Below are 12811 nucleotides of genomic sequence, written 5' to 3'. Positions count from 1 at the left end.
AAAGATTATTGAATCAGTAATTTTTTGGGACATTTTCTACTTCACTTTTCTATGCGTACTGTTTTCTACTATCATGTTGCCATGAACTGAAAATGTAACCTTTCCTAACCTTGATCTTCAAATTGTCTTTCAGAGTATTTAGTGTGTGTGTTTAATACAGTATATTCACTGCATAGCAGATAAACTAAATGTTCAAGATTTATTTCCTATACACCTATTTTAAGATTGACATGATAGCCATAGATAATATATAATATCTCTTCATATAAATATATATGCAATTTTTAACCTTGATTAAGAAGCCTACAATTTATTCATTATCCCTGATAACCTGCTATTGGAGTCATTCTTTTGGTCATTTTCTATTATATTTTTCTCTAATTCAGACAGATTTTGGAAGACATCCAAATAATGGCATATTCCCACATGAAATTATCTCTTTGAGCTTCAAGCTACTTTTACCTTAAAAATGTGTATAGAAACTCCTAGTGTTCTATTAATTAGCCTACTGCTTCCAGTGGAAATCTCTGGTTGAACCGGCTTATTCAGGATATAATTAGTTCTTTAGAAAGTAAACACCGTGATGTGATAATGTTGATACATCAGAATGTTCTGACCTGGTTGCTGGACATGCGTGATATTCATGAAAGCCTTAGGAAGCTCGAGTGAGTGACTTGGCTCAACTTTCATTTTAACTGTGATATTTTGATTTTTGAATGTACATCATGGCTCTAATTTCACAAAGAAATCGTTTCTGTGATGAACTTCTCAGAGTGACTGCAACATATCAGGCAACATATGAGCACATCAGAGGTGGTCTTATGTCTTTTTTTTCCCCCTTCACAGGGAAATTGGTCTCTAAAGAGATTTAAAATGGACCGTCAGGGTGTGACTCAAGTGCTGTCTCGCTTGTCGTATATATCTGCACTGGGCATGATGACAAGAATCTCCTCTCAGTTTGAAAAAACAAGAAAAGTGAGCGGTCCTCGTTCCCTCCAGCCATCTCAGTGGGGAATGCTCTGTCCTTCGGACACTCCTGAGGGAGAGGTGAGGTACCCGCGGCGTCTCTGCTGTGTCGGAGCTAATACCTGTTGCTGGTGTTCTACTTCTGCCCCCATTCCTGCAGGCCATATCCTTTCTCGGGTCAGCCACTTACCTAGCAGAGAAATAACTGATGCAGCAGTCCGGACATCATCAGTGCCGTCTGAAAGCCAGTGCCAACAGAGGCAGTCGATGTAGTGTCTCACCTCAGTTAGAAATATGGTCCCCGTGTTCTTGCTTGTTTTAGCCCGTCCCCAAGAATCAAGCCATGCAATGAAGAGGGGTTGAGATTGTGAGAGAAAATTGCGAGACTCCTCACCTTTGGTCATGGGCATCTCTTTTTAAGCAACTCCTTATTTTCCATGGCTGTACTGAGAGGGCATCAGACTTGGCAGTGACAGCCAGTAGAGGCACAGAACCAGGCAGCTGACGGAGGTTCTGCACCATGGCCTCTCTCCTTCATGCTGACCATTGTTGGTGTCGCCTGATTCTGTTCGTTGTAAACTGCAAACTTCTGAAGGAAGGAACCTTGTTAGGCTCCCGCTGCGTCACAAGCTTCTAGCCCAGAGCCTTGTTTTCAGATATCTGCTGAGTGAATCAATATGCTTGTTATGACATGTGAAAGATGTTCCAGAATGTAGGAATTTGTTATGACTCTGGGGAGGTGAAAATAGAAGTCCATACAGAGTTAAGATTTTTAGAAAATTACCATTCCGCTCCTAATTTATCTTAAACCATATGGAAATTCACACTAGAATTATGCGGCTTGTCAAATTTGCATAACTTCTACCCGTTGGGCTTTGCAACACTGAATTTCCCAGAGTTTGTTTTAGCTAACCTCCTTGAAATACCTATATTGTGTATCACCACAGCAGATGGTTTGAAAGAATCAAAGATACACTCTACATGTTACGTTGTCTCAAGTGTTTTGTTTTCTACTTGCTGTGTTATGTCCTTGTTCGTATTTTTGTCTTAGATTGTGTTTTGGTTGTATGAAAGTTTAAAAATACTTTATTTCTTTTTCATTTTAAAGTCATTTGAAATGTACACCAAAGTTGCAAAAATAGCAAAAAGAATTTCCATAGTCCCTCACCTAGGTTCCCCAAATATGAACATCTTACAGGACCATCGCTCAGTTATCAACCCGAAATTCACATTGGTAACAGGATTATAATCCGTAGATTATAGAATCTAGACCTTGTTCACTTCTTGCCAGTTATCCCACCAGTGTCTCTTTTCTGACCCATAATTACACTTGCTTCTTGCCATGCTTCCTCAGTCTCTTAATCGGAGCGGTTCTTTGGTCTTTTCTTTGCCTTTTCTACCAAGAAACTTTGTAGGATACTGGGCATTAAATTTGTTGACGACTCATTTCCGGCCACTTGTATATTGTCAGGTACCCACACCCATAAGTGTTTTCCTTTACTGTTTCTGTGCCGTGTCGTCTTAATGGCCGTGGCGTTCCGTCGTCAGGGAGTAACAGCTTATGTAGTCAGTTTCTTTTTTGAGGGAGCATTCATGATGCCATCCATATTTGCTGTTTCAAATAGTACTTTGCTGAGCATTTCTGAGGCTAAATCTACATTTATATCCTTGTTTACTACCTTAGGATAAATTCCTCCATGTATACGTTTTTAAGCCTTTTGTCTGAATCTCCCAAGTGTCCCCTACGAGGCTGTGCTGCTTTATGTGGCCGCCAGCAAAGCAGAGAGCTTTCTTCATACACAGACTGTACCTGGGATTACTAACGGTCAGTCTTACACATGACTGTCTTCTGTTTTCAGGCGTGTGGTCTGGTGAAGAACTTGGCCCTCATGACACACATCACCACAGACATGGAAGACGGGCCCATTGTTAAGCTGGCCGGGAACCTGGGCGTCGAAGATGTGAATCTGTTATGTGGGGAAGAGCTCTCTTACCCAAACGTGTTTCTCGTCTTCCTCAATGGTGAGTGCGTTACAGAGATGTGTGGTGCCTGATGGGCCTTTGGGTGGGGAGGGGGAGGGAAGCTCTTGTCATCCAGGTGTTTAAGGACAAATAAACTTCGGGGCACCTGGGTGGCTCAGTGGGTTAAACCGCTGCCTTCGGCACAGGTCATGATCTCAGGGTCCTGGGATCGAGTTCCGCATCGGGCTGTCTGCTCAGCAGGGAGCCTGCTTTCCTCCTCTCTTTCTCTCTCTCTGCCTGCCTCTATGCCTACTTGTGATCTCTCTCTGTCAAATAAATAAATAAAATCTTCAAAACAAACAAACAAACAAACAAACAAAAAAACACTTCAATTCTGGGTCCAGGAGGCCTTAAGTGAGAGGTAGAAACATGTTGACAGAAACCGTTACCCACCGGCTTGTCCTCAGGGTCTGAGAGGGTCCCGCTATCCAAGTCCAAGGTTACTTTGCAGACACTGGCTGCCTTCTGCCCTTTCATAGCTGCCAGCTGGTCCACTGCGGGAAAGGCTCAGCATGGTATCGTTAAGTTCAAGCTTAACATGTGAGACATTCTGCAGTCAGATCAGCCCTGACAGCGAGTTGACTCACATTCCGCCGCTCAATGACAGATTGTCGGCAACCTGTGGCCAGAGGCCCTCTCCTTCGGCTCATGCTTCAGTTGCTGCTGTTACCCGCTGCAGAGCATGCCAGAGTCTCGGCAGCGAGGGTGCCTCGTCCTTCCTTCTTGGGATTTGGTGGTCTGGGTGCCTGTCCCCTCGCCTGTCCCCCAGGTGCTCGTCCTGACCCCCTATCTTCCATGCTCTTCTCCCCCTTCCTCCCGCTCCCTGCATGGGCCGCTGAGCAGCAAAACAGGGCTGGCCCCTGGCCACTTGCTTCAGTCTATCCCCGTGGCTAGTGCAGACTGAGCTCCTACTCCGCACTGTCAGGCAGGACCCTCTGAGTCCTCACGCTGACCTGGGGCCCGGCGTCCACCTTCCCCATGTCTCAGATGCCGATCACAGGAAGAGCAGTCAGAGAACAGCAGTGACTTGGCACTCGGCAGAGCTCGAAGCGTTTCTTGGAGGAGCGACTCCTCACCTCACAGCAGCCCTTGGGAAGTGATGGAGCCGGTGTTCCAACCCGGGGTTCTGGACCCTGAGGTCCTGTCCCTAGCATGTGGACTCGGGTGGTCGGGCGCCGCTGGCGGCTCCGCTCTGCCGCTGGCCTGCAGCCTATGGGCCGGCCTCCTGGCTGGGTGACAGGGTCTGCTGAGCACGACTCCATGCTACGGCCGCTCTTCCTCGGGTGGAAGAGGTCTGTCGTTTGTCGCTCTTAGAAATGTGCTTCTCTCTGCTCAGGTAACATCCTGGGCGTCATTCGAGACCACAGGAAGCTGGTGAACACGTTCCGCCTGATGAGAAGAGCGGGCTACATCAATGAGTTTGTGTCCATCTCAACAAACCTCACAGACCGGTGCGTCTACATCTCCTCTGACGGAGGAAGGCTGTGCAGGTATGAGTGGCTGAGAAGAGTTTTAATGTTTGCTTCTGACAGAAATGTGCTTGTTTCTGTCTTTGAACCCACTTTCACCTCTTGCCCTGTTGAGGGGAGTTGGATCCAGTTCGCGGACACCTTGTGCGTGTGCATCTGGGAGCTGAGGATGCGAAGATGAACGGAGTCAGTCTCAGCCCTCAGACAGCTCAGCCCACGGGCAGAGGCAGAACGGTGGCTAGTAGCACCCGCCGTGCTAGGAAGGGTGCTTGCTGCCGTTATCTATGATGTCAGTAGGTACACCGTGTGTGATGCTTGAACGCCACTCGACCGTGTAAGGGTGGGTCACCTTTTCATTTAGCACACGTTGAACGAGACCTGAACAGCTTACCCAAAGCTAGATGGTGGCGGGGTCTATTCTTTACCTGACGGCCCTTATAGTTCGTCTGGCTCCAGCAGTCGTGATTTTCCCCACTGGATTCTTCTGCTGTGAGCCGAGCCTTAAAGGATGTGTGGGATCGTGTTCCCTGGACAAGGGAGGAGAGGAGAGAGGCTGGGGAACGGCAAGGATAAAAACACGGAGGCACGAGCGAGTCGCATTAGACCCAGCGCTTAGGTGCCGTCTCGCCATTCAGCACATGGTAAGGGCTTACTGTGCGCAGGTGCTGGCCAAAAGGTTGGGGCACAGAGTTGAGTGTAATAGGATGTCTGGTCTTGGGGGACATCCAGGGACATCAGCTAAGGATGGTATCTTGTTTTGTAAGTCTCTGTGGGGTTTTTTGTAGTTTTTTGTGGACCTCAGGTAGGGCGAGGGCCCAAGTGAGAAGCTTGCAGTGGTGGGAGTGGTGGGAAGAGCTGGGGCGTGGAGGTCTGTGAGAGGCGAGAGAGCACTGTCCTTGTCTGCCCAGCATCCAGCTTCTCCTGCCAGTGACCCTCCTCACTTGCCTTTGGGAACTGCCCCTCCCCATTGGCAGTCTTGTGAGAACAGTCAGGTGCCCTCTCCTGCTCAGCCAGAGGTCAGACACATGACCCTAGCTCGGCCAGTCACACTCTCTCCTCAGAGAATTTGAATCCCCAACAGAATAACTCAAGGAAGAAGTGGTGGGAGCTGATTCATGCTGACAGCGACACATGCAGGACACTGCCAGTTACCCTCCCCTTCTGGATCCTTGGGATCCTTTTCTTTGTGAGGCTGGGCATTTTACCTTTTTCTTGTCCCCCATTCTTCTCCTTGTAATAAATTCCTACACTTTCAGTAAATTCTTTCAAAAATTAAAAAAAAGTTTTTATTAGTAAATTCTGTTTTTGCTTCAATTAGCCAGAATTGGTTTCTGTTCTTTACAACCGAAGAACCCTAGGTGATGACGTACCTCTGAGTCCTGACTACCCCTCGCTGACTTGGGTGGCTCTGAGTTTAGTACTTCCCTCGGCTGAAAGATGTAAACGATCATGATACCTCCCTAGGGTTGTCCTGAGAACTAACTGATAGAAGGTGTGGCGAGTGCCTTGTGGGTTCCGGGCACATGTTAGCTGCTTATGTACCGCTGTTAACATAGTCAGGGTGGGGAAAACAGTAACATTTTCGTAGGTTACTCTTTTGGGGGATTTTTCTCTTTCATTACATTCAGTATATTATGCAATAGAATGAAAGAAAAGATTTATATTTCAGAAGTCACCTTACAATGGCCGGACAGAGGTCTGGCAGGACGAACAGGTAGTTTATTGAGTAAGTAGCCGGGCCGTGAGGTAGCTGAGTGTGTCCACTCCCATCTCCTGCGTCTGTCCTTGTCCTCACTTGTGAGTCTCTTGGCCCGAATGCCCTGCGGCCCTTGAATGAGGTAGCAGTGCTCTCTGCCTCCCTCCCCAGAAAAAGCCAGGATTTCGAGGTAATGTTGATTTCCATGAAAAGTTGACTCAGTTCATTTCTCGGCAACTTGTGTTCCCCTTTTGTAATTGTGCAGCTCTTCTTCTTAACTGTTTAAAAGTGCTCATTAGTCCTCGAATAGTTATTTGGACTTTAGGGTAGAGCGCACAAGGGTCTGGTGGTTGCTCGCTCCTCTCTCTGAGAGCTGCTTATCCAAATAGCAACAGCCCTTGACGTTTCAGGGCCGCATGCCATCCTTTGTGTCCGTGTTTCCTGGTGGTGGTGAGGCCCTCAGCAGCGGATCACCGCTGACAGTTACAGGTTAATCTACCAGAGTGCGGAGACCAAACGCTCTCTCTACCTCACACCCGTTAGCTCACTCAAAATCACAACGTAAAAAGGCTTTATTCTCTGTAAATGTGTAGCTTTAGGTAACCTGCCAGTGTAGCCTAGTGATATCTGTCCAGAAAGAAGCCCGTCTGAACAGTGGCTGTCCATCAGACCCTGTCTCCTCAGGGAGACATTGTTCTCCTCAGGGACAGTTCCCTGTCTGCTGGCTTCCTGGGCCGTAGACCACATATTCCTGTGTGGCATCCTGTGAAATGCCTCTGGTGTGATGTGTTTACACCGTCCATGTAAAAAAATAAGACAGTAAAGATTTTGTTTCTAGATCTTACTGAGGATCATTTTGTGTGGCCTTTCCATTTAAAACCAGGTATTTCCTAAGATGCTTTGAGGAAGTACTGTGCGTGCATTTGTGTGCGTGTGTGTACATACATGCGTGCTCTGGCCTGTGCACGTCTGTGAACGTGTATGTGAGGGAGAACAGACAGGCCTTTACACGTTCATATATGCAGAGAACCCCTCAGGTCCAGGAATTGGTTTGATCATGTCCCATTTTCCCTCATTTCACTATAGTCAATGTACTTGCTGATTTAATTCTTGTTTTGAATGCTGTGAATTTGTTATTTATTTATTTATTTTTTTTCATTTCAGACCCTACATAATTGTTAAGAAACAGAAGCCTGCCGTCACAAATAAGCATATGGAAGAGCTGGCTCAGGGGTACAGGTAAATGGTGGAAAGCAAAACCTCTCAGACTCCTTCATAGTCATAGATATGATTTAAGCAGCAATGGCATTATTTGATCTGAGCTTTTAAGAAAGTATATTTTCATTTTTAGTACCTTAATTCCTCCCTACTCAATGCATCAGCCTATTAAAACCTATTCTTCTCTATGTGAACTTGCCTAGACTTACCAGTTTGTATCGTGAGGATCAGAGTGTTGTTGTAAATTAGCACACTGTGAAGGAACAGAGGGATATGTTGATGTGGATGCTGGGGGTCTCATCGTAGGGGCTCTTAAAAGTCATAGCAGACATTTTCAGAAGTGGGGACCAGATTAGGGCACCTGGCTGGCTCAGTCGGTTAAGCATCCGGCTCTTGATTTCAGCTCAGGTCATGATCTTAGGATCGCACTGGGCTCTGTCCTGGGCATGGAGCCTGCTTAAGTTTCTCTCTCCCGGGGCACGTGGGTGGCTCAGTGGGTAAAACCCCTGCCTTTAGCTCAGGTCATGATCTCAGAGTCCTGGGATTGAGCCCCTCATTGGGCTCTCTGCTCAGCAGGGAGCCTGCTTTCCCCTCTCTCTCTGCCTGCCTCTCTGCCTACTTGTGATCTCTGTCAAATAAATAAATTACATCTTTAAAAAAAAAAAAAAAAAGATTCTCTCTCCCTCTGCCCCTCCCTACTCCAGCCCTGCCGGTGTGCTCGCACTCTAGCTCTCTCTTCAAAGAAAGTGGGAGTGGGGGCAACCAGATTGACAAATATCATAGATGTTTTATTTCAATAATTTGTGATCATTCTGTGATCCAAGAATAACATGTTTCAAGCATCCCAATATATTGATACTTTCTGGGAGAGAAAGGTGCTTTGGGTATACATGAAAGCCAGTAGCCTCCTCCATTACCACATGTAAAACATTGCAGTGAAATGCTTATTAGTAATGTACATTTCACCAACATTTTCCTAGGAATTTTGAAGATTTCTTGCATGAAAGTCTAGTTGAATATTTAGATGTCAATGAAGAAAATGACTGTAACATCGCACTCTATGAACATACGATTAATAAGTAAGTAGGATCCATAATAACCATAATTAAAACCTGTTCTGATTCTAGAAATCACCTTTTCATTTCATCTCTTCTGTTATGTTGCCTCTTGGTAGGAATTGTTAGAAGTATACTGTCCTGTAATAAAGCATAACCCACCATTTATCCCAATGTAGGGTTATCACAAAGTTGCCAACAATCCTTAGACTTAATAACCTTTTCTATTCACTTAGTGTGTATTTTTTAAAAGGAATTGAATTGCTTCTCTGATTCTGATGTTTGGTTATTGTCAAAACTGAACAAATGGATCAGACTACGTAAGGATGTATTTCTGTCTTCTAGAGAGGACGTCTAATTCTTGTTGATACAGGAATTCCTTATATTCTATGTTATAAGGATGTCTTTGAACTTACATGCAATATAAAAAACGATGATATACTCACAGTGTTTCAAAAAGAGTGTTTCAAGAGTGTTTCACAGTGTTTCAAGTAATAGTATTTTTAGAAGCATCTGTTCTATTTGGAATACATTAGAGGATGTTTCTATATCTTTCTGTCTGATGCATGTAACTGGTGGTACTGGTTACCTGAAACTAGAATTTTTGCACTTCTATTATGAAATAATTAGGGAGCTTCATACTACCATCTGATAACTATTTAAGTCTTCAGTCGAGAAAGTACTTTTCTGTTTCCTATACCAGATGCTTCATTGTTGTCTTATTAAAATTTAGTAAACAATGCTTTTCAGTCATAATCTTTTTTCTTAAAGGTAGGACTATCTCATTTGAAAACAAAAGGAGGGGTAGGACTCTCTCAAAGTGCTATTTTTATACTCCCATTTGAAGATTGAGTGACTACAAAGACTTCTTAGGCAGTAACCCTCCAAAGAATAGCCCGTCCTTCCTGTTTCTCAGACAGAAACCTGTTTCGGCCTTGACGCCTCTCCTCCTCTACACCCACAGCTGATCCCGTAGCCTGTGGTGTCGCCCCTCAGTGTACCCCCGGGTCTAATCTCTTTCCTCCACCTCCACCTCCCACCCTCGTCCAAGCCACTGCCATGGCTTACCTGGGGACTTGCAAAAGACTCCTGTCTCTTTTGCCCTTGTTCCCTTACAGTCTGTTCTTCGTAGGTTCAAGTGGTCTTTGCCCTTCTCTTCTCAAAGCCCCAGTGGCTTTCCCCCTCCCTTGGAAGTTCTTACAGAGGCTTCAAGGTCCTCCACGATCAACCCACCCCTCCTGGGGTCTGCAGCATATTCGTCCTTGCCTCCCTCACTCTCTGTAACCACACTGGCCTCTTCCTCACACCTCAGGCATCCTTCTACCCCAGTACCTTTTCACTGGCTCTTCCCTCGCCTGGGACACTCACCTCCATCATCACCCACTCCCTCACCTCCTCCAGGTCTTTCTCAGTGCCTTTTCCTGACGACCCCATTTAGAATGGATACCCCTCCTCTGTGCACCCCTCTTCACTGCTTTATTTTTCTAGGGCTTATTACCTTACAATAAGATCAATAAAATGCATTTTATTGATTTATCTGTGTATTATTTCTCTGTCCACTAGAAACTTCACAAAAGGCAAGGATTTTTCTCTGTCTTGTTCACTGTTACACAGGAATGCAGCCGTTAGTATCAGGAGCACCCAATCACCAAGCCGACCCATGTATCAGACTCATTTTATTTTAAAAATAGAAAAAATTTGGTATTCTATAATTCATACTTGTGACTCTTTTTCAATTGTAGACCTGCCTGAAGTAAAAAGAATGAATCCCCTTCCTTCCCCATCTCACCAAACTCTAGCCTCCAGACATAATCAGTGCCAGTGGTTTAACATATACTCTTTTAAGGGTTTTTCTAAGTAAATACAAACATACATACATGGTCTCAAGGCAACATATTTTAATTATCTTCATTTTTAAACTTAGCATCATTGTCAACTTTATCATTCTAGATACATTTCTATATTAGTGTAGTTTGTATGTTTATATAAATACATTAATTTCTTTATATTACATTGTCTGACTACATGTAGTTTATTTAATCTGTTGATGAATATTTAGGGTATTTTCCAATTTTTCCGCTGTTGCAAACAACAGGTTACTGAGTCTTCATTTGAGCTAAACTTAAGGCTCTTATACATATTGACTAGAAAGTCTTCTATTTCCTGTTCAGGACAGAAGATTATGGTGGTTATAATTTTGAATAATAGTATCCCTTTTTGTTTCATAAAAATCAAAATCTAGAGCATTTGGACTTTGAAGAATTGTTAGATAACGTATGATCTTACATATGTATTTTTTGGTACAAAAAAATAAGAAACTTTGGTCTGTACCTTTCTTCATTTTCAGCTTGTTTCAATCTATACATCTGAAAAAGTAGTTTTTATTTACATGGGGAAATTGGCCCATATTGTGAAATTGGTCAGTATGTAAACAAAACAGTACATTTAAGACTCTGTTTTACTCTAGGACATAAAATGTCACTATAAGCTGTTTCTTTTTTCCAAAAAAAAACCAAGAAAGCAAAACCTAGGCTTCTTTCCCTCTCTGCTGACAAAGGCGTAATGTGTCTGAGAGAGTTGGGGTTCTACTAGGTCATAAGGTCAAAATTATGTTCTTCAAACCAAGAGCTGCATGGAAAGCATCCTCTGTAACCAAACGAGGGGCATAATTCATACATGTACTAAAGAAAAAGAAAAAAACCCAGTGGATAAGTGGGAGGTCTTTTGCCATGTGTATTGCAACTGATTTTTCCCAGTGAGTTGGGTTATCTTGGAAATCACTTGTCTTCACAGGTACTGTAAACCTTTGAAGTTACCGAAGTTATGCTTCACAGGTACTTGAGGAAGGAATAGAGGGTCACTAGAGTCCACAGACCCTGCGTGTAATCTGTAATGTCTGTTACTTCCAGAAACAATCTGGCTGCCCTTTTCCTTTAAAATACCTGAGTTGCTGTATCAGCCAAAATGGGGATTTTCACAAAAATATATTACAAGCAGCCAGATTATGACACATACTAGATGAAGTCTTACTTTATATCCAATTCCTACAGCTAAGCTCTTCAAGAAAAATACCATGTAAGCCCATATATATTTAAGTTTTCCAGTAGCCTCCTGAAAAAAGAAGAAAAGAACCAAGTGAAGTTAATCTTAATAATTTTATTTAACCCACTTTATCTAAAATATTACCATGTTAACATGCAAGCAATATAAAAATATTGAGATTATTTTTTCCTATAAGACTTGAAAACACATCTCAGTTTGAGGGCTAAATGTTCATTGGAAATACCTGATCTGATCATTACATTTCCAGTTGAAAGGATCGATTCACAAGTGAAAGTTGTTACAAACATGAAGGTTTTGACTAACTGAACTGAGTTACTTAAATTTGAGTTTTAAAATGTAAAGTAATTAGAATTAAGTCAAATTAAACCTCCTCCAAGTTCCTCAAGCATGCTAATCTAAGTGAAAAGTGCTGAACAGCCACATTTAGATAGTGGTTATGGTATGGGTCCCCTTAGGTCTAAGGTAACTATTCTTTTTTTTTTTTTTTTAATTTTTTATTATTTTTTAGTAAGGTAACTATTCTTAAATGGGATATATTCTTCTCTAAAATGGTGAAGCAACTTTGTCATTGATACAGGTTGGAAAAGTGAGAAAAAAATCAGCCCACTCATCCATGTGGATATTTTTTCGGTATTGCATTTGGATATTACCCAGTAATTTCTTTATGAGTATTAGTTATTGTTATGTAATAATGTTTTAATTTTTTTTTAACCTGGGCATTCTGTACTCTCTCTCTTCTTTTGTATTTCTATAAGTAATAAGCTTCTATTACTGAAGAAAATAATTTGTTTTACTGCATTTTATTTAAGTAGGTTTTTTAATCAGTTTTACTGTCATCCAATTTTATTGTTCTTGAAGTTTTATATAAATTACATATAAATTTTTATACATAGCTATATAAATTTACACATTTTATGTAGGTCCTTTGGGGACCTTGGTGGCAATATTTTTTTATGACCTTTCAGAGATTTATTCTAGTCCCTGGTGTCTGAGATGTCTGATTCTTAATTAACTTGACAGAGATACCACCCACTTGGAGATTGAGCCCTTCACTCTGCTTGGTGTCTGTGCTGGCCTCATCCCATACCCTCATCATAACCAGTCCCCAAGAAACACGTATCAGTGTGCCATGGGGAAACAAGCAATGGGTAAGATTTCCTTCTTGAACTTGGTTGTAAATACTTGGATAAAAGACTTGAGCCTTATTCTTACTTCACTAGTACTAAATGCTTGGCTAAGTCAGGCGGTACTGGTTCCTGAGTGTTTCTAACCTGAGGGCTTGCAGGTGCCCCGGGTCTACAGCCTCTGCAAGAATAGAGAAG

General features: G+C 43.1%; 1 protein-coding gene across 1 annotated transcript in view; it reads left to right on the top strand.

The window, feature by feature from the left end:
• Positions 1-12811, top strand: part of POLR3B (RNA polymerase III subunit B) — a 104062-nt gene that overhangs the window by 46633 nt on the left and 44618 nt on the right. The window contains exons 14-19 of the mRNA XM_059402183.1: positions 847-1047; positions 2826-2988; positions 4325-4478; positions 7318-7392; positions 8352-8450; positions 12510-12637. Coding sequence (XP_059258166.1) covers positions 847-1047; positions 2826-2988; positions 4325-4478; positions 7318-7392; positions 8352-8450; positions 12510-12637 — 820 coding nt within the window. The remainder of the gene's footprint in view (positions 1-846; positions 1048-2825; positions 2989-4324; positions 4479-7317; positions 7393-8351; positions 8451-12509; positions 12638-12811) is intronic.

This window comes from Mustela nigripes, chromosome 6, assembly GCF_022355385.1.
Source record: "Mustela nigripes isolate SB6536 chromosome 6, MUSNIG.SB6536, whole genome shotgun sequence".
NCBI lineage: Eukaryota > Metazoa > Chordata > Mammalia > Carnivora > Mustelidae > Mustela > Mustela nigripes.
The sequence above is the reverse complement of the archived record's forward strand: the minus strand, read 5'-3'. Positions and strand labels throughout refer to the sequence as shown.